Below are 21,314 nucleotides of genomic sequence, written 5' to 3' on the forward strand. Positions count from 1 at the left end.
TCTTTCTCTAAAATCAATGAAAACAACTGGTCAGTGTGGTTCAGTGGTTGAGTATCAATCCAGGAACCAAGAGGTCACTGGTTTGATTCCCGGTCAGGGCACATGCCAAGGTTGTGGGCTCCATCCCAAGTAGGGGGTGTGCAGGAGGCAGCTGATCAGTGATATTTCTCTCTCATGGATATTTCTATTATCCATCTCCCTTCTTCTCTCTCTAAAAATCAATAAAAACATATTTTTAAAAAATCAATGAAAACATATCCTCAGGTGAGGATTAAAATGCAGCAGGGGCAGGGATGACAGGCAGGCTGCCCCTTTTCAAGCCCTGGGGCTCACTCCGGCTAGGTCCTCACACACAGTACCTCCCTGAACCTGCACAGTGACCCGATGAGACAGGGTCTTATCACCATGACCACCATGTGCAGGTGCAGAGATAGAGGCTCAGAGAGCTGGACAGAGTCTCCGTGGGTGAGTGACAAGCTGGGGTTGGAACCCAGGTCAGTGGCCTCCAGACTCCCAAATCCTGCCCCATGCCACACTGCATTCCCCACTGCCTTCCTCCTGTCAACACACACACGCTTCAGCTCTTGAAGCCCCAGTCCAGATGGCGAAACATCCTAGGGGAGCCCCTGGGGTGGCCATCCCCATTTCCAGACCAGCCTCCCCCCGTTTCAGGAAGAACCAAGGTCTTCAGCTCGAGTACATGCCAATCCTGGCCTCCCAACCCAAGCCATGGCCAGGGCCACCCTCCACACAAGATCTTGGTCTTCTCTCCATCCTGGGGGGATCCAGGGCTCCCCTCCCAGGCCCCAGACAGGGAAAGGTCAGCAAAGCTCCGTTGCCATCTCACTGTGGGCCTGTGGGCAAGCTCCTTTACTTTCTGGGTCTCAGTTTATTTATCTGCATAATGGGGATACTAACCTCGGCTGGTCACCCTCACAGAGCACACTTAAGTGATTCTGTTCTCATGCTGCTTTCCCCGGGTCTCATTCTGGCCTGAGCCCCTACCTGGTTGAGGACCTTCTGCAGGTAGGGCGTGCCCATGCGGTCAGCCAAGTGGCGGTAGGATGGGTGGGAGAGGAAGAACTTGCGTTCGGCGGCCAGGGCAGCCGTGATGTCCTTCTTGCCATCAATGTCCTTCTGGCTCCGGTTCACCACCCCAATGTAGCCTGTGGATGGGGTCAAGGCCAGGGTCAACCAGCCTTGTAGGGCGTGGGGGTGAAGGGGGAGGGCAGTGAGATGAGCAGGGGCGTGGGCGGACTACCTCTGCGCAGGGGGAGCAGCTTGTTCTCCAGCACATCGCGGGCGTCTGTGCCCTCATCCATCAGGTCCAGCTTGGTGATGACCCCGATGGTGCGCTGACCTGGAGGGCAGCGATGAGAGGTTTGTCTACACCTGCACTTGCCCTCACGGAGGAGGCCCCTGGCACTCCCACTCGTACCCGGCTGCCCCCATCTTCCCCACTCCCTCCAGCACCCACGGCCTGCGCCATTTATTCTCCACAGAGTGGCCGAAAGCATTTTGAAAGGGGTAAATCAGACCCCCGAAGCCTTGCGCCTTCGCTGGCTGTGGGCGGAAACTTACCCTGGGGGTCCACCTCCTTGGCGATCTTGAGGGCATCGGAGTTGGCCAGGTCAGAGTTGGCCGGGGACACGGCCAGGATGAGGCAGTTCTCCTTGGTGACGAACTGCATAAGCATGTCCCGGATCTGGAACTCGATGTCCGCGGGTTGGTCCCCCACAGGGACCTTGGTCATGCCGGGCAGGTCCACCAGGGTCAGGTTCAGCACTGGACAGGGCGGGTAGAGGGCGGGCTCAAGGCGAGTGGCGTGGCCGTGGGTGGGCGGGTTCAGGAACAGGGCCGGGCTGGAGAGGACCCCAAGGGGGCGTGGCCGCAGGTGGGCGGGGTTAGGGAAAGGTACTGGGCTGAAGCGGTGGCCCGGGGAAGGCGTGGCCAGGGTGGGCGTGGTCATTGGTGGGTGGGGCTTGTGGATGCTCAGAGGACAGCTGTGGGGCGGAGTCTGCTGGAGGGGCGTGGCCAGCAAAGGGGTGGGGCCAAGAAATTGGTCCTCAGGGGCGAGGCTAAGCAAGGGAACCCCAGAGGCCCGACCCTGGCAGGACTTCTCACCGTGCGGCGAGTAGACTCGGAGGTTGATGGGCACCGGCGAGATGCCTTTGTTGGTGCCGGTGACCCGGTCGGTCTCAGCCTCGATCTCCAGGCGCACCTCCTCGAAGTCGGTGAATTTCTTCCCCTTGCAGTGCAGGAACTCGGCATATTCTGCTCCAAAGGCAGGGGGTGGAGGTGTTGGAGAGGGAGAGAGATTGAGCGTCATAGCCCGGAGCCCACCTGGGTCCCACCTCCCACCAGGAATAGAACCCCATCCCAAACACCGCCCGCTCCTCCCTGCCCATAACAACGCCTCCTGCCCATGATGCATTGTTATCCCCACTGTCCAGATGGGGAACTGAGGCTCAAAAAGGGGGAGCCCCACCCACAGTCACCCGGCAAGCTAGTTCAGTGGTTATGCTGGGCCTCTCCTTGAGGCTGGGGTGAGGGGCTGGAGAGGCCAGCCTGGCTGAGGAGGGCACGTACCTGTGGTGGCATTGACCAGCTGCAGGACCAGGGGGCGTCTGGTGACAATGCCAGATCCTCGGGGCAGGAAGTCTCTGCAGTGAATTAGAGGTGAGAGGCGGGTCACTTGTCCGGCCACTCGGAGCTCCACACATCCCCTAGCCCTCCCTACCGCACCTTAGCCCGAGGGCCTCAGGTGGCTCAGGGCAGCCTGCAGCTGAGAAAGGTGGGAAAGAGCTCCCCCAGCTCCCTGGGTCACAGAATTCATGCATCTGAGCTGCCAGGAGACAAGACCAACAAGTCCCCAGGCCTGTCTCAGGTCTGCCCCCACCCAGCTGCTGCCATTCAAGCCAGAAGAAACGGAGGCGCAGGGTGCCCCACGTGCATGTGTCCAGTGGCCACAGAGTGGATCCAAGGAAACGGAGCCACACCTTCGCCCTTCCCTTCCGCCGTGGGGACGGGCAGCATCTCACTTCCCCTTCCCGGGCCCCATCTGCCTGGGGTGAGGACGAGGCGGATGGGAGGAAGTAGAAGGCAAGGAGAAGAACTCCTGCTTCTTCAGTGCCTACGGCATGCCAGGCTTTTTGTGGGCAATCTCTCATGGGCTCCACACAATAGCCCCGTGGGTTAGGAGTTATCATTATTCCCATTTACAGGTGGGGAAACTGAGGCTCAGAGCTGTTCAGGTTGCACAGCCAGTGTCTAACAGAGCAGACCCTGGACCCAGATCTGTTTGACTCTGCAGTGGAAGCTCCCTGCCCTTCAGTCCCATGCAGACCCAGCTCCCCAGAAGAACTGGACTGAGGGGTCCCCAAATCACCCCCTGCCCCCAGACTTGATGTCTGTACCACAGGGATCTGCCTGTGCTCATGTCAATCTCAGCAGTCCTTTCGGCTAACGCTCGTGGGTGCAGATTCACTCTGTCCGCTCAGCTCTTCTCATCCCTGCCCTCTCCGCCCCCTGGCCCCACCCAGGCTGGCACAAGCATGAGGGTGGAGGCCTCTCAGGGATCAGGCTATTGGAACCCATGGTCATGGCACCCCCAGGACCCCGAAAAGGGGGAAACGGGCTGGAGCCTGAGGGACTATGTTCAGCCCCCTCATTCATGGAGAGGCACAGGAAGGGGAAAAGACACACTCAAGGTCATACAGGGCTGGGACAGAGCCAGAGAAAGAACCCCAGCCTCCTGCCCCCCAGCCCAGCCCAGAGCCTGACCTAGATTCACCCAGCTTCCTGCACCCCAGGTTGGGGCAGAGAGTTCTGGGGAAAACAGAGTAGGCCCAGGCTCCTGGGTTCAAGGCCTCTTCTTGGAGCCCTGGGGAGGCCTCCTCCATCCCCTGTCCTCACCCCGCCCCTCCTCCGGGGAGATTAAAAGCTACTGGGGAGGAAACAGCCACTTTAATGAGGAAGAAGGATGAGAAATCCTGCATTTAGTCATCATTTCTAAGTGCCAGGCAAGGACTTTTCACCTTTGCAAACCTGAGCTTCAGAGGGCACGGCTTGCATGCCTCTGTCCACCACTGTACCCCAGTGCCCAGCACAAGGCTTAGCACACAGGAGGCCCTTAATGTTGACTGAAACCACAGGTCCCCCAAAACAGTGCTCTGGTATGGAAATTATTATTTAAAATATATTTTTTAAATTGATTTCAGAGAGGAAGGGAGAGGGAGAGATAGAAACATCAATGATGAAAGAATCATCGATCGGCTGCCTCCTACACGCCCCCTACTGGGGATCGAGCCTGCATCCCGGGCATGTGCCCTGACCGCTCATCAAACCGTGACTTCCAGGTTCATAGGTCAACGCTCAACCAGTGAGCCACACTGGCTGGGCAGGAAATGACCATTTTGCAGATGAGACAACGGAGGCTCAGACGTGGAGTGACTCGTCCAAGGTTACCCGGGTAGGGGGTGGCAGAGCTAGGATCCAAACCCAAGTGTCTGTTGGACCCCAGAGCCTGGGAACTTCCCTGTCAAACCCTGTGGCTCACTAAACCCGAGGAGCCAGGCTTGGCTTTTTATGTAATTGAGTTCACTTCCGTCTAGGACATATTTGGGAGCAGCTGCTCTGTGCCAGGCCCAGTGCTGGGCCCTGGGGATGGGAGGGGATGAGTCAGACAGTTCCCACCCCGAGGAGCTCACACTGTGGTGGGAGAGACAGACGAGTAAACAGATAATGCGATGCAGTGTGATATGTGCTGGAGCGGAGGTGCACCAGGCAGCACCGAGAAGGGGTGATTACCCGGGGGGTGGGGGGGGGGCGGGGGGCTTCCTGTCTCTATCTTTCCCGCCCCTTACTGACTCCTGTGGGAGGGTGACCCCCTAGTATTTGGGATCTCCCGGGGTTGTGAAGATAGGACATCTATTTTTATAGGGCGCAGGGTGGGGAGGCGGGCCTGGGGTCCACCGTCTTCTGCACTAGCTCTGCACCCAGCAGTACCATGGCAACAGTAGTTGCCATGGAAACTTCAGGAGGGGCTGGAAAGGATGGGACTCCCCACAGAGAACCCCCTACCCAGAGACATGGACTTTCCCTGGAGCTCTTCCCTGGGAGGCCTCACCCTACGCAGATGGGCCCACTCAGCCCTGGCAGGCCCGAGGGGTAGAGGTCCGAGAAGAGCCACAGAGGGGTGCAGGGAGCCCCGGGATAGGCTGAAGGGGGGTGGTCAGGGGTCTGGGCCGGGCTGCCCCAAGTCACTGGCTCCCTAGGGCTACTTAGAGGACAAGCAGCTTATAGGAGAGATTAGAGGGCAGGGCCGCGTGTGGGAGCTGAGCCCCTCAGACCAGCATCTCCAGGGCCAGGTGGGGATGGGGGTGCCTGGGTGGGGAGGAGCCCCAGCTCTGCCGTGGCCCAGGCTCTCCAAGCGAGGCCCTCTCCAGGCCTGCATCAGGATTCCCTGGGCAGCTTGTTAAAATGCACCCTTCTCAGACATGCTGCGTTAGCATCTCATGGGGCGGGGTGCAGGGGAGGGGAGGAGAGAATCTGGATTTTAAACACGATCCCCACCCCCCACAAATAAACACGGTCTCCATGCGATTTTCACGTTCCCTTCCAAGTTTAAGGGTCACTGGCTTAGTGGTAGGGGCCAATGCCAGGCAGAGGCTCTGGGTTCGAGTTCCGCTTGGCCATTCCCGAGCCTGGGGACCCTGGGCAGGTTGCTTCACTCTCTGGATCTCACGTCCTCAGCTGTGAGCCAGTATTATCTAAACCGGGTGTCGTGCACCGACTTCCCCCCAGTGGCTGCGGGGTAAGATGAGTGGCTAAGATGGGACCCCGGAGGCCTGTTTCTCAGCCCCACCTGGACGGGCAGCGAAGAGCGCCTGCTGGTGCCCATGTCTAGACGGAGTGCCTTGCTCCCTGCCGGATTCCCTCGCTAGGCCCAGGCTCAGCACATAGTAGGTGCTCTGGCAACACTCGAAGGAGGCAGCACCGCTTAGGCCTGGCAGCTCCTCAGCTCCAGCCTTTCCCCTGGACACGCTGCCCCTGAGCTCTCTGGGTAAGAGTCCTCTATCACACCCGGCCGGTGTGGCTCAGTGGTTGAGCGTCGACCTATGAACCAGGAGGTCACAGTTCGATTCCCGATCAGGGCACATGCCCGGGTTGCAGTCTCTATTCCCGGGGTGGAGGGTGTGGGGGAGGGTGTGCAGAGGCAACCGATCAATGATTCTCTCTCATCATTGATGTTTCTATTTATCTCTCCCTTTCTCTCTAAAATCAATAAAAATATAGATATATCGCCTCCTGCCTGGGGACTCAGTCCTGATCCAGCCTCCAGCCAGTGCCGCCCCTGCTCCTCCCACCCAGCTCCTGGCTCGCCGGAGGGAGGACAGAGCAGGCGCCCAGAGAAGAGTGTGCTGGGCCCACCAGCCTCGTGGCCTGTGGGCGGGACGGATGGCAGGCCAGCTCTCCCTGCTCCTTCTGGGCAGATGGTGGTTTCCCAGGGAGGCCTCGCCTTGCCATCTGCAGAGGCACCTTCAAACCTGGAGCACCGGGAGGGAGGATGAAATAAACACCTCCCAGCACCTCCCAACGCCACATGCTCCCTCTGAATCGGCGCTGCCACCCAAGAGGGGTCCGGAGAAAGTATGCGAAAGGTACCCCTACTCCGGTGCCTGAGATCCGGCCCAGAGCTCAGGGACCCTGGTTCCCAGATCCCGTTGAATGCAGACCATGCCAGAGAGCACCATGCTTGGCCTGGCATGGACCCAGTGGCGGTCATCCTTAGAGTCTCCTATTTCCCGGGCTCTGATGTCAGACAGGCCTGGCATTGAATGTCAGAGCTGCCACTGAGGAGCTGTGTGGCTTAAATGACCATACCTCTCTGAGCCTCAGTTTCCACATCGGTAAAATGGGCTGCTGTGAGGCTTATGTAAGATAATGCCTGATAAATGGTAGCTGTGAGGACTATAAAGTCTGATAACTTGCTGAGAACACAGGCTGGGCTCCCACAACCAGGTCACCCAATGGAGCGGCAGGAGGGAGCTGGCAGGTGGGCTGGAAGAGTGGGCCAGGATATTTCCAGCCAAATTTGCCCCAGGAAGTGGGAGACACGGGGCCCAGCAGGCTCTGAGGTGCCCTCTAAAGCAGGGAGCTGGGGTGGAGGCGAGGGTGTAGGTGGGCCAAGAAATACAGTTGGGAGGAGGTGAGGCCGCCTCCGGGCAACAAGTCCCGCTCTGTTCCTGCTGCCCCGGCCCGGGCGCGCCCACACCACACGGCAGCGGGTTTCAGGGCAGTCCTGGCTCCGGCGTTCCCTCATGTTCTGCTGTCCTGAGAGCGGGCATGGGGCTGGTCCTGTTTGCCACCATATCCCAGCACCGGGCACGGAGCCTGGCATCTACCGGGCACTCCCGGCACCCCTGTTGGCCGAAAGAACGATTTGAAGATGAGCTCCTCGTTTCCCCCATCGCTCTCATTGTGGAAACGCTAATGTCTATTGCCTGTAACATTATTATATGTAAGAGAATTTTCTCGAATACTTGGTGTTGATTGCATGTAACATTATTAGATTTAAAATCGTTTTTCTTGAAATTAAAAAAAAAAACTGAAGAAAAAAAAAAGGGAAGAGTGTCGCACAAGATCATAGTGTGAGTGGTGACAGGGAAGGACAGGGACCCAGGACTCTGACTCCAAGTTCAGGCCGTCTCCACAACAACCCTTTTCTCTGCTAAAGAAAGTCTGTGATCTTTCCTTCCACTGTATCTTTCCGTCCTTCCTGCCTTCCTTCTTTGCCTTGCTTTTCTTCCTTCTTTCTTTTTTCCCTTCCTTCCTTCCTTCCCTCCCTCCCTCCCTCCCTCCCTCCCTCCCTCCCTCCCTCCCTCCCTCCCTCCCTCCCTTCCTTCCTTCCTTCCTTCCTTCCTTCCTTCCTTCCTTCCTTCCTTCCTTCCAGGTATTGATGCTTTTATATTTTTAAAATGGAAGTAGATTTCTCTTGTGCCCCCTACTTTTAAAAATCTTATGTTCTGCCTTTAAAAGATATTCAGCCTGGCTAGCGTGGCTCAGCGGTTGAGCGTCGACCTATGAACCAGGAGGTCAGGGTTCACTTCCTGGCCAGGGCACATGCCCGGGTTGCCGGCCCAGTGTAGGGCGTGCATGATTCTCTCTCATCATTGATGTTTCTATCCCTCTCCCTTCCTCTCTGAAATCAATAAAATATATTTTTTAAAAATACTCGGGCCCTGGCCGGTTTGGCTCAGTGGATGGAGCGTTGGCCTGAGGACTGAAGGGTCCCGGGTTCGGTTCCGGTTGGGGGCATGTGCCTTGGTTGCGAGCACATCCCCAGTGGGGAGTGTGCAGGAGGCAGCTGATGTTTCTCTCTCATTGATGTTTCTAGCTCTCTATCCCTCTCCCTTCCTCTCTGTAAAAAATCAATAAAATATTTAAAAAAATACTCGGAAGTGGAGATAAATGGTGGTGGAAGGAAACTTGACTTTTGGGGTGGTGAACACACACCACAATATACAGATGGTGTGTTATAGATTTGTACACCTGACACCTATATGATCTCATTAGCCAATGTCACCCCAATAAAGTCAATAAAATATTCAGAAAATATATAAAAGTGTTTTAAAATGACAACGCAACCACCCCCCTCACACCTGGGGCCACCACTGTAAACACGTTATCACTGAGAATAATCACCATGGCAAACGCCGATGGGCGCTGACTGCCGGCCAGGGATGCTGCCGGGGGCTTTCAAATCCTCGGCCTCGGGAGGTTTCTTCCTGGGGCGATGGAAGTGTTCTAAACTTAGATTGTGATGATGGTTGCACAGCTCTGTAAAGATGCTCAGAACCATTGAGTGCACTAAAAGGGGTGAATTTCCTGGCATGTGAGTGTTACCTCAGCCAAGCTGTTGAAGAAATCTGCACCCTCTTGACTCGTGCTGGCGGGGCTGTGTGAGGCTGGTGGAAACAGGGTCCCTGCCTTCAGTGGGAAGAACCTGAGGTTCAGAGAGACAAAGGCAGGGGCCCCTCGCCTGCCCACACCCACGGGGCTCCGCTCCACACTTAGGTGGCAGCCATCACGGACATTTCCCGTCATTCAACCCAGAGCTACATCTGGGTTTTCTTGTCATTGGCTCCACCACTAAAATATTGCCCTGCTCCAAACCTCAGTCTCCCCATCAGCGAAATGGGACACAGGGCACGGAGCAAGGGGCCTCAGGGGTCCCCATGTGCCCCTCCAAGGCCACATGAGAGCCCGGTATCCCCTCTCTCACAGCCTCAGGCCATGGCCAGCCTCTGCCCATGTGCCGTCCTCACCGCCGGGAGGCAGTCCCGGGGCCCAGCGGGACCCTCTCTGGGGCCACGGATGGAGCTGGGATATGAGGGTTGGGGGTCCACCTGGGGCCCAGGAGCCCCGTGTGGGACAGGATGGAGTGGGGAGACACAGGAGCGGCCCCCATAGCCCGTCCCGGACCTCCGCGGGTCAGAAATTCTACGTTCAGACCGGCCTGCAGGCTGTTAGGAAGGCAGGCGGGTGGAGGTTCGAGGGCAGAGAGCACGGTACTGAACAGTTGGGTTTATAACCGCGACGTTTAGACATGTGGCCCGTGGGCCCCGCTTCGGCTCTTGTTCCACTCCTGACAACACTGTCCACGACGCTTCCTCCACTCCTGCCCTGTCCCTCTGTCCCTATCAGCTCGCCGGCGTCCCCTCCCCTGAGGCTCTGACCCTCTGACCCTGGCCAAGGCCTGGGAATTCTCCTGGCGCCAGGAACAGATGCAGAGGCTGATGGCGGCTGCAGAGTCACCTTTCACATCCAGCTCCACTGGGGCGGGGGGTAGGCAGGGGGTAGGCAGGGGCGGGGGGACAAGGGGGGGGGAGATGTCCTCTGGCTGGGCTGGCACAGGAGCCCAGCGATAGACGTGGCTGAGCACGTGGCAGGTGCAGGCTCCGAGCACGGGGAGGCCTGAGCAGAGCCTGGCTGCCCCGCAGGCAGCAAAGGGGGCTCTCTGGGGCCTCCTGGTCCCTCTGCTCCCTGGGCCTTTGCTCAGGTGTGCTCACCCTTTGCCTAAACCAAGGCCTCATTTTTGCTGAGGTCCAGACCTCCACGTCAGATGCCTTCTCTGGCCCCCTGACGACTCCCCGCCCTCCATACCCGGCTCCTTCAAACACAAACAGGGCTCTTGGTGTGCTTTAGGGTTTGTCTGTCCGGCTTGGCTGTGAGCCCCCGAGGGCAGGGATGGGTTGGGCTCGCTCAGAGCTGTGTCCTGAGGGCCTGGCATGCTGCCAGTGCCAAGGAGACGTCAGTCCCCTCTGCCCCCTACGGTCAGTGACTATCTACCTATAATGTTTCAGTTATCCCCCCATTTCTCTTTGGCCTCAGTCTCCAAATCTGGGAAATGGGACAGCTAAGGTGTATTTCAAAGTAGTGAGGATGGGCTGTCCCCAGTGGGAAGGGCGGGGGCTAGCCAAGACAGATGCTCTCAGAAGCCAGAGGCAGTGCCAGGCTGTGAGGGGATGAAAATGTGGAGGAAGGGGCCTTGGCAGGAGGCAGGGCTGGCAGAGTCACCGGGAAGCCCAAAGCCTTGCCTCCCAGGCTGCCGCTTGGGCTCTGGGCAGAGGCTCCCTCCCCAGGCCCCTGCCACACACCCTGGATGGAGATCCCCACCCCCACCCCCACCCTGGCCCCCTCTCAGCCTGCACCTATGCCCAGGCAGGAACAGAACTGGCACATCCTCTCAGCCAGATCTTCCCTGGAGCACTTCCTGGGCATTATCCCAACACTCCCCACAATCCCGTGAGGGAGGTGCTAGATTATCCCCATCTTACAGATGAGAAAATAGCGGCTGAGTGGGCTCAGCTTACAAGTGGAGGGCTGAGCTGCAAACCGCGGTCTGATTCCAGAGCCTGAGCTCCCGGCCCCTCTGCCACGTTCCCACGGCCTTGGTCTCCCCAGGGGCCAAGCGGGCAGGGAGGGTGGGTGGGTCCTACCCATTTGTCCACCTGCCTGGGCACCAGAGTGAGAGAGACCTGGGCGCTGTCGCCTGGAAGTCTGTCCCAGGACACCCCACTCTTGGCACTGCACGGGCATCTGTTCATGAAATCCTGGGGTGTCTGGGGGCCCACGCACACTCCTCCGTCTGAATATCCTCAAGATGAGCTCATCTACTCGACAAGAATGACTTCCAAATTTATATTCCCAGCCCCCTCCCCCCTGAGCGCCGACTTGCATTCCCACACTGCCTACCCCACCCCTCAGACTCAACATGTTCAAAACCAGACTCCTGATCTCCCCCCGCTCCCACACCCGCTCCTCCTGTGCTCCGCTCACGGCACCAACACCCACCGGGGCAACGACGCCGACGTCGTCTTGATCCCCTTTCCTCACCCTCCACATCCCATCCCTAATCAAGATATGTCCTGAACCCCACTTCCCCCTCTCACTGCCAAAGCCTGGTCCAGCCCCGTCACCTCTTGCCCACTGCAGCAGCCTCCTCATCTGTCTCCTGCCCCTCTGCTGCCCCTCTCCCCCAAGTCACACACTTGCTGGAATCAGCTCAAGTTACTCCACTACTCAAAAGCTTCTGGTAATCATGAAAACAAATCCAACTCCTCGCCACAGTCTAAGGGCCTCGTAGATCTAGCCCCGCCTCCTCCCTGAGGCCTTGTCCCCTGCTCACCAAACACCAGCCTGGCTCCTTTCGGTTCTTCAGATACACCAGCTTTATTTCTGCCCCAGGGCCTTTGCATGTGCTGGTCCCTCAGCGTAGAATGCTTCTCCCGGGTTAGCCACATGCTTCTCGTCCCTTAGGGCACAGTTCAGATGCCATCCCCTCCTGGAGACCTTGTCTGACTCCCCGGGGACAGCAGCCCTTCTCCCCTCCCCAGCGTTGACCACATGCCCCAGTCTTCACGGACATGCTTCTGTGCTCACGGTTCAGTTTCCTGGCTGGAAGGCAGAGCTTTTGTCTTTTCTACCATAGGGTCCCAGTAGGGAGCCACGTGGACACTCCGTGAATGTCGGCTGCATGACTGAACAAATCAGCCTCAGTTTTCCCTTCGGGAAAAAGGGGTGAAGAAATAGCACAGCAACACCCAGACAAGTCCCAGCAGGGTCCTGGGCTGCTGCGGGGCCACCCCCATTACAGAGCCGACAGCAGGGTCCTCCTCGTGCCAGGAGCCCTGCTTCCTCTGATGCGTTTTCCACTTCCTCTCCGTGGGGGGTTGGCTCCTGGGGAGCCCAGGAGGCAGAGCAGCTGTTAGTTACCATGCTGACGGGTCTGGGGACCCAGCCCTGGCTGGAAAGGCAGGGAGCCCATGAGGGAGCAGGCCGGGCTGACTGGGGGCTTCACTGAACCTCGGCTTTCCATCTGCTCTACCTGGGCCTGCATCTGAACTCCTGTGCATCCTCCTGCAGGACCAGCTTCAAAGGGCATTGGGGTGCGGAGGGCAGCGAGGGGGCCCCCACGGCACCAGTAAACAGCTGTGGCCAGGCTGGCCTGCTGTGCTGCCAAATGCCGGCACCTCTCTCTGCTGGACAGTGAACTCCGAGAGGGTGGTGGTCAGGTCTGCCTGGCACCCAGGCACCCAGACCTAACTGATTACCAACACCCGCTGATGTGTTTGCAACGGGCCTTTACACACTGCTCACTGCAGCCCCACAGCCGCCATCTCAGGAAGGTGTCAGTGTTCCCATTCTACAGATGGGAAAATGGAGGCCCACACCTGCATATCCCGTGCCCAGTGCAGGGCTTGGCTCTCTGAGGCTGTGCAGGGCCAACACTAGAAACTGGGCTCTGTAGTCTAACAGGCACTGTCCTTCCTGCTGTGTGACCTTGGGCAAGGCACCTAGCCTCAGGGTCTCAGTTTCCTCATCTGCAGAATGGGCACCATGCCACCTGCCTCGTGGGGCTGTTGTGCGCCATCCTGTGCAGCATGGTGTGGGCACATGGAAAGGGCGAGTAGATGGGAGCTGAGCCCTTCCCCTCCACAGCCCGTGCCCAGAGCCCACGGCCTGGCACAGAGCAGGCGCTCAGCAGACACTCAGCGGATGGAAGGCAGGGATGTGGTTGGAACACTGAGCGCCCTTTGATGCACGAAGGCCTCAGGGCTTTCTTGTCTCAGGGTTCCCCCGGCCCCTCACTCTGACGGCTTGGCCGTGGGCAGCGTCCCATCTGTGTGTCCCTTGCCTGCGTCTCTGCAGCTCTTAGGGTCACGTGATCAGGAGGAGGGTTCTTTGGAAGCTGATCCCCAAGAGACAGACAGCCTCCCCCTCTGCTGACCAGATGGGCCCAGCCACCCCCACGGTGGCTTCCCAGCATCCCACAGACACGCTGCTCCAGTCAGGACCCTCCTCTCTGTCCCTTACGGCTGGCACTGCGCTTCCCGGGTCACTGGAGAGGAAGCAACCACCATCCAGTCCAACTGGCCACGTGCGAGATGGGAAACTGAGGCAGGCTCAGAGAGGGCAAGTGACTGGCCTGCGGTTTCACAGCAGAACCTGGCTTGGACCCAAGATGTCTCCCCCCAGACGGAGGGAGGGGCCTCTTCCTCCCTCTCCCGCGGGCCCATCTCTTCCTTGGCCATGAAGGTCACTGGAAGGAAGCTTGGGTTTCTGAACGGGAGGGAGGGAGGTCAAGATCAATTCTCCTGCCTTCTCCCTCAGGGAGCCCAGCCCCGCATCCAGCTCTCCGGCTCTGGGGAGAGCGTCACCCTCTCTCTTTCCTTCTCAGCACCCCAAAAGCCATCTCTGCCTCCCCTTTCTTGGGGGAGTCTAGGGGTCATGACCCTGCACCCCTCCAAACCCAGGACCTTCTGTCTTTGCGGTGGCCCCCGACTCTCCCTGCCACCTGGCCCGCCCGGAGCCTCCTGGGATCAGAGGCAGGAGGGGGATTAGGTTCTGCAAATGGCTCCCCCCTCCCCGGCATGCTGCTTCCCTGTCTTAGTCATCTCTGTCCTCCGCCTTCTCCCTCCATGACCATCCCTCGGCCAGGTCAAGGGGAGAGCGACATTGACAGGCGCCCTCCACCCAGGGGCGGCGGGGAGCCAGGGCCCTGCTGGTCAGAGAAGAATCAGAAGCGGTTGCCCCCCACCCCCTTCCCTTCCTCATCCTGCAGCCCGCGCTCCCCCCGCCGCCACCAACGCTGCGCACGGATGGAGGCCGGAGCCGCAGAGGTGTGTGTGTGTGTGTGTGAGGGAGGGAGGGGGGGCGGCTGTGCCCGGTCCGCGATGCCCACGGGGCTATGTCCTCTCCGGGGGGCTGTGACGGGTGTCCCCTGCCCCGGTCCAGGAGTTCCCATGGTGGGAGGGAGCTGTCCTCCATGGAGCCTAGAGGTGGGGGGCACTGCCCAGGGGTGCTGCCCCTCCAAGGGACTCCCGGAGTCGAAGGGAGGCGCTGAGTAATGCAGGCCCCTCAGTGCCCACAGGGGTGGGGGGTGGGGGGGGAGCCCTGTGCAAGGGTCTCCTGGCAGAGCGCTGTCCTCCCTAAGGGATGGGCGGAGGAGGGGGCGTGATGCCGTGGCGATGGCCTGACGCCGTGTGCGGACAAGCTGGGGGCGCTGCCTCCCCGGAGGGACTCCGGTGGAGGGTGAGGGCCGCCTCCCTCTGGCTGGAGGTGCGGGGCGCGCGGTCCGCGGGTGCAGCGCCAGGGGCTTGGAGGTCGTGGCGCCGTCAGGGACGGGGGCGGAGGTCCAGGGGACTCAGGCGTCTGGGTGCGCGCTCCGAGGCGCGCCGCTCCTACCTGCCCACGAAATTCTCCAGCACCGAGCTCTTGCCCGCGCTCTGGCCGCCCACCACGGCGATCTGCGGCAGGTCGAGGTCAGCGTTCTGGCCGATGGCGGAGAAGGCGTCCTGCAGCCGGTTGACCAGCGGGATGAGATCTTCCATGCCACGGTTACCCATGGCTGCGGCGGGCCCCGCGGGCTGCGATCCGGCCGCGGCTCCCGCTCCGGGCTCTGGCTCCGCCGCCGCAGCCGCGCGCTCCGACTGCCTGCGCCGCTGCCCGCCTCCCCTCCGGGATCGCAGCGGAGCGCTGCAGCGATCTGCCGCCAGAGGGCGCCCGCGGCTGGGCAGGCGGGCTGCCGTGCGCAGGCGCCGTCAGCAGCACTGTGGGGATTGTAGTTTTCTCCTTCTGCGGGTTTCGGGGCGCTTATGTAGCGTCTGGGGGCGCGGATGCTGCACCAAAGATATCATTTCTGGGAATGGGCGAGGGTCTCACGCCTAGTACCTGGCCTCTTGGACAGTGGTCATGACTGCCTCATTCCATCTTATAGATGGGGAAACTGAGGCTTGGCGAGAGGATGGGCCTCCTCCAAGGTCGCAGTCTCCTGAGCACCTACTGTAAGCCAGGCCTGTCCTGGGCCCTGGAGATACAGCAGTGAACAAGACTGTCCTAGATCTTACATCCAGGTGGCAGACAGTAAATGACCAAACAGGTAAATGAAATAGTAAAAGTGAAAATAGTTTATCCTAAGAGCCGTGAAGGAAAGAAACAGAGGCTGTGAAAAGAGGTACCTGTGTGGGTGCACGAAGTCCACAGCCTTGGAGGGGTGTGTGTGTGGGGCGTTCTCTGAGGAGGTGACTTTTGAGAAGAGACATAAATGAGGAGAAGGAACAGCTACAGGCAGATCGGGGGAGAGCATGACAGGCTGAAGGAACAGCAGGTGCAGAGGCCCTGCCACTTAGAAGGCCATTCACGGGAGAGCTGGGGCTTCCTGTCCTGAGAGTAGTAGATTTTGCCCCAACTCATCATCGTGGTGGTAAAACAGTGGGATTTGAATCAAGGACTCTTATAACCCCACCTGTTTATTCCTTTCACACAAAGCGGCCACAGGGCCCCAGGCCTAGCCCTCCCCTCTGCATTTAAGGAACCTAATTTGGACTCCCTACAAGGAGGCTAGGACGGGGAGGCCAGCCTACCCTGTGCTGCTGGGGGCCAGTGAGTCATTTCCTATGCATAAACTAGAGGCCCGATGCACAAAATTCGTGCAAGGGGCTTGACCCTCGCGGCCACGGCGGCTGCCTTGGCCCTTGCAACCCCAGCTTCGTCCGGAAGGACATCCAGAAGGCCGTTCGGCTGTCTGGTCTAATTAGCATATTACGCTTTTATTATAGATAGGGCGGGGAAAAAATGGGGAGAGCAGTGGCCTGTGAATGGGAGTATCATTTATGCATCCATTTAACACATTTTTATTGAGCCAGGTGCTATACTGGATCCCAGAGATAAAGCAGGGAGCAAAATGGACAAGAAATCCTTACTTACATGTGGCCTATAGACTAGTGGAAAAAGAGAAACAAAACACAAATAAGCTAATACTATGACCTTGTCACATGGTGCTGAGTGCTTCGGGACGCAAGGAAGCTGGGGGAGGCGGGGAGCAGTCGTGTTGCTATTGTGTGGTCAGAGGAGGGCTCTGGTAAGGTAAAAGTTGTGTTTTTAAATAGTTTTATTGGTGAGGTAAACGTTTGAGCAGAGGCCTGAGGAAGTGAGCGATGACACATGTGGACATGTAGGGGAGAGATTTTTCTAGGCAGGCAGAGGGGAAAAAGCAGGCCCTGTCCCAGGAGCCTGGCCTGGGTCTTAGACAAGCTGTACTGTATGATCCAGGTCCCTCCACGTCTCTAAGCCTCAGTTATCTAATCTGGGTAATGGGGATAAGGATAGATCTGAAGGCCTGTGAAGGGCGTGGCCCTGGCCTGGCGCCAAGGAGACTCATTAAACCGCCAATGATGACAGCCCTCCGGACAGCTGGGGCGTCAGCTACGCACAGCGCACATCCTGAGCGGCTGCTCCCAGCCAGTCCCTTATTATGCTCCGAGACCAGAGAGAGCGGAGATGAAGCCTGGGGTGGAGCCATTCACTTGGGGAGGGGGTGCAGTTTGCAAATGCCTGCCTAGGGGTGCCATCACGGCTGGGTTGTTTTTCCTAATGAGGACAGTGAAGCTTATTGTAACAATCAGACTTGACACAGTGCTTGAAAGCTCTGACCATCCTCCCTCCCAGAGATAACCACTATTATAGCTCAGTGTTTATTCTGTCTTTTTTTTCATGTATATGCATTTCTTACAGAAGTGGGATCATACCACACACCCTGTCCTGCTGCACCACTGATGTCAGACCAGCAGCCCCCGAGTCTGTCCGAAACGCAGGAGGACAGGCCCCACCCGTGACCTGCTGGGTCACAACCTGGATCTGATGAGAACCAAGTGCCCAGGAGATTCCTGTGCGCAGCACAGTGGAGACGCTCTGGGCCGCCTCGCTCTGTGCAGCTCTGTCAGCAACAGCGCGCCTGTCAGCCTAAGAGCAGCTAGAGCCCTAACCGGTTTGGCTCAGTGGATAGAGCATCAGCCTGTGGACTGAAGGGTCCCAGGTTCGATTCCGGTCAAGGTCATGTACCTTAGTTGCGAGCACATCCCCAGTGGGGGGCGTGCAGGAGGCAGCTGATGGATGTTTCTCTCATTGATGTTTCCAACTCTATCCCTCTCCCTTCCTCTCTGTAAAAAATCAATTATATATATATATATATATATATATATATATATATATATATTTAAAAGAGCAGCTAGCGTCCCGCTCCTTGTTCACGGCTGCGTAGTTTCTCACTGTTCCTCCCTCTCTGCTCACAATGGTTGTGTGGAGTTTGAAGAATCGATGAATAAAACGCCACGGTGGGGTGTAGCGAGGGCTGATGCTCTGGGCAGAGGAACCAGCATAAGCAAAGGTGTGGGGTCAGAAAGGAAGCGAACCTGAAAGGTCCCCTGGCCCCGTTTCCCTGAGGTTTTGGCGAGGATGGAGGATTGCCGACGGTTCCCTCCAAGCACCGAGAAGCAGGGGGCCCCCAAGGGGCCATGGATTCCATGGGAGTCACAGAAATGGCTTTATTATTATTATTATTATTATTGTTGTTGTTGTTGTACAGAAATGGCTTTGAGTCTACTGTGAGCGCCCCAACGGGAGAGGGAGAGTTCTCTCTGGAGCTCCTGCAGCTTTACCACCAACTGTGCTGGGCAGGTTAACAACAGGCACTTCCTGCTGGCCAGGTACTGCGCAGAGAGGGCCACCCTCCGGAGGGAGAAGTTTTTATCAGCTCCTTTTGACAGATGAGGAAACCGAGGCACAAAGAGGGCGATGAGGAATGAGTCTAGAGTCAGCCCTTCATTCCTTCGCTCACTCAGGTAGCCGACCCTCCCCAGGCAACCGTGCTGTGAGCTCCGAGCTGGGTCCCGAGGACATGGGGCCCCGTCAGCAGCTGCTTTCTGCCATCCAGGGGCACGTGGCACTGCCCAGGGCAGATGTAATGCCAGGCAAGGAGGTGGCAGGTGACCAAATAAGGACACCGTGATCAAGAGCTGGTTGGAAAGTGGGGAGATGGTGACAAGAGCCACCACCCTGGGCAGGTGCTGGCTGAGGAAACTGGAAAAGCCCTAGTGCCTCCCAAGGCTCCAATGAATGGAGACCTTCACCCCCCCTTAAACGGGCACACTCCGGGGGAAGGGGTCAGCTCTTTTCCAACCGAAACACGTTTCCTGCAACACCAGTAGGAAGGCTGATGGGATTTTTTTGAGGGGGGAGGAGAAGATTGAAACAATCATTCTATAATTTATCTGGAAAAAAAAGTACAAGATTGAGAATTGGCAAGACATTCTTTATATAAAGCATAATAATGTCAGGGGCTCGTGTTGTCAAGCATGAAGGTCTAGTCCCAAACTATAATAGTCACACCAGGTGCCATCGTAGAGACAGGTGGATTCCTGGAGCAGAGTAGGTCTGGACATAGATCCACACGAGCAGGGTCTATTTCCTGACAAAGATGCTTCTCCAATTAGAGGCAAGGAAGAGGCTTCCGACTGTAGCCTCAGACTTCACTTGGGATGCACAGAGGTGGGGCCTCTCTCCCTCCCCCCACACATATCCCTGCCAGTGGGGGACTTTGCCTGCAATGGGATTCATTAAAACACGCGTCTAAGCCCCAGTGTCCCCAGAGCATTCCTATCCACTATCCTGTCTGGTCTTCAAGAGGGCAGCACAGGGTCATACGCATTCTTTAAAACGCTCCCTCCCTCCCCATGAGTCATTCAAACCACTCATAACAAATTAGGGGGAGGGGAGGAGAGAAAGTGAAAAAAACACCCCTGAGTCCACTAGACACATATATTTATTCTTTCCCAAACCGGGATCATAATGTGTATGTAGTTTTGTCACCTATTGAGTTCACTTCACATCGTACTGGGAGTGTTTAACTAGCCTTTGAAAACACACTGTCTGCTGGAACCGGTTTGGCTCAGTGGACAGAGCTTCGGCCTGTGGACTGAAAGGTCCCAGGTTCAATTCCGGTCAAGGGCATGTACCTTTGTTGCGGGCACATCCCCCGTAGGGGGTGTGCAGGAGGCAGCTGATCGATGTTTCTCTCTCATGGATGTTTCTAACTCTCTATCCCTCTCCCTTCCTCTCTGTAAAAAAATCAATAAAATATATATATATAAAAAGTTTTAAAAAACACACACGCTGTCTGATGGCTGTATGTTCTTCTTTAAGAAACAGATGCCATGCCCTGGCCGGTGGCTCAGGTGGTTAGAGCTTCATCCCAATACACCAAGGTTGTGGGTTCCATTCCCACACAGGGCACAAACAGGAATCAACCAATGAATCCATAAACAGGTGGAACAACAAATCAGTGTTTCTCTCTCTTTCTCTCTCTCTCCCTTTCTCTCAAATTAATAAATAAAAATTTGAAGAAGAAAAAAGCAGACACCGTGATTTATTTAGTTGTTCTCCTAACGTTGATTATTTTCCAGACAGCCATTATAAATGATGTTCCTGTGAGTGACCTGCTGGTTTGAGAACTCCCCTTCCTATTATTGCCTTTGGCTAGATTCCTCCAAGTCACCAGGCAAAGGGCAGAGCACCTTCGTGTCCTGATGGAGAATTTGCCAATTGCTTTCCAGAAAGCAGGAAACACAGGGAGACAGCGCTGTCTTCCCTCCTTCACCCTTCACCAGCACGAGCATTATTTTCAGTGGTTTTCTTTTTCTTTTTTTTTTTTTTTACTTTGGCAATTTGCTAGACTCACTTGGTGCCAGGTGCCAGTGCTGAGCATTATGTAATATCCTCCTCCTCCACCCCAGAGTGGGAACATCCATTTTATAGGGGAAAAAGCGGGCTCAGGGAGGACGCCCCCAATGGCCAGGGGCGCCCAGGCACAGGGTCCGAGCCCTCATTCAAGCCCGGACTTCTCCAACGCGAGCGCCCGGATCAGGTGTCGGTGCGCTTGGCCCTGGTGGGAAGCCAGGGCGACCTCCACGCGCCTCTCCTCTCCCTGCCAGCCCGGGTTTTCTGATCGGAGAGTACGCAATGCCGGGACGCCCTTCCCTGGCGCTCCCGGCCCTGCAGGGATAAAGCCCACCCCCTCAGGCCCACCTTCAAAGCCACCAGCCTCCCGGTGGCCCCTTCACTCAATGGCGCCACGTCTCCCCGACCCCGGCCTGGCCCGCGCTCCTTCGCGTCCCTAAGTGCAGGCGCAGTTAGGCACCTGTGCCGCCCCCGCCCCCGCCCCGCGGGGCTGCCGTAGGGCGGTCCTGAGCCTTAGGCATCACCTGTCACCTGACTGAGCACCGCTAGACACCCAGGTCTCTCCCTGAGCGTGCGGGGTCCGCCCCGGGTCTGCGCGTCCCCAGCGCCACCGCGCGCCCGCCGCACAGATCGGCGCTCAGGGCACCGGGAGCGGGGACAGACGCGCTGAGCAACGGCTGCGGGGACAGGATCGCTGTGGAGTAACCACGGGTTGTGTGGCTCCGTGACTCGTCTAGGGACAGAGGGAGGGGCGTAGGGCCTCGGGACAGAGCCGGAAAGAATCCCTCCCGGGAGGACCGTTTCGGGGTCAGGATGCGTTTTTATCATGAAACGCAGCCCTCCGCACCCGCTCCCGAGTCAGCACTTCCAAACGCGCAGCAGCTGGTTGGGAAGCGGGCACATGCTTTCCCCGGGCGGCGCCGGGCGCCCCACTCCGGGTTCCCGAATGTCCAGCAGTCGGCTGCACGCCCCCTCCCCTCCCAGCCCCGCGCGGGGCCCCAGGATCGCGGGACCGTGGCGGCCGCGGGGAGGTCGGTTGGGGACGGTGCTCCTCGAAGTCGCCCGCTATGTCCTTCCCGGACCACAGACGCCTCCGGGCGACAGACGGACCTCGGGCTCAGAGCCGCCCCTTCCGGATGCGGAGGACGCGGGTCGGAGGGTCCGCGCCGCCCAGGGCCCCCTCGCAGCCCCGAGTCGCGCCCGCCCACCCCCGGGCGCCAGGTGAGCGGGCGCCG

General features: G+C 58.1%; 1 protein-coding gene across 9 annotated transcripts in view; it reads right to left on the reverse strand.

Annotated features, from left to right (window-relative positions):
* DNM1 (dynamin 1) overlaps positions 1 to 15,011 on the reverse strand; it is a 42,350-nt gene extending 27,339 nt beyond the window's left edge. For all 9 annotated transcript variants that reach the window (XM_079790876.1, XM_079790874.1, XM_079790875.1 and 6 more), the window contains exons 1-6: positions 14,752 to 15,011; positions 2,590 to 2,663; positions 2,125 to 2,274; positions 1,582 to 1,785; positions 1,262 to 1,360; positions 1,006 to 1,166 (exon numbers count right to left, since the gene is read on the reverse strand). In XM_079790876.1, coding sequence (XP_079647002.1) covers positions 1,006 to 1,166; positions 1,262 to 1,360; positions 1,582 to 1,785; positions 2,125 to 2,274; positions 2,590 to 2,663; positions 14,752 to 14,912 — 849 coding nt within the window. In that variant the 5' untranslated portion in view covers positions 14,913 to 15,011. The remainder of the gene's footprint in view (positions 1 to 1,005; positions 1,167 to 1,261; positions 1,361 to 1,581; positions 1,786 to 2,124; positions 2,275 to 2,589; positions 2,664 to 14,751) is intronic.
* Between the last annotated feature and the right edge of the window lie 6,303 nt (positions 15,012 to 21,314).

Source organism: Cnephaeus nilssonii (genome assembly GCF_951640355.1).
Source record: "Cnephaeus nilssonii genome assembly, chromosome: 14".
Classification (NCBI taxonomy): Eukaryota; Metazoa; Chordata; class Mammalia; order Chiroptera; family Vespertilionidae; genus Cnephaeus; species Cnephaeus nilssonii.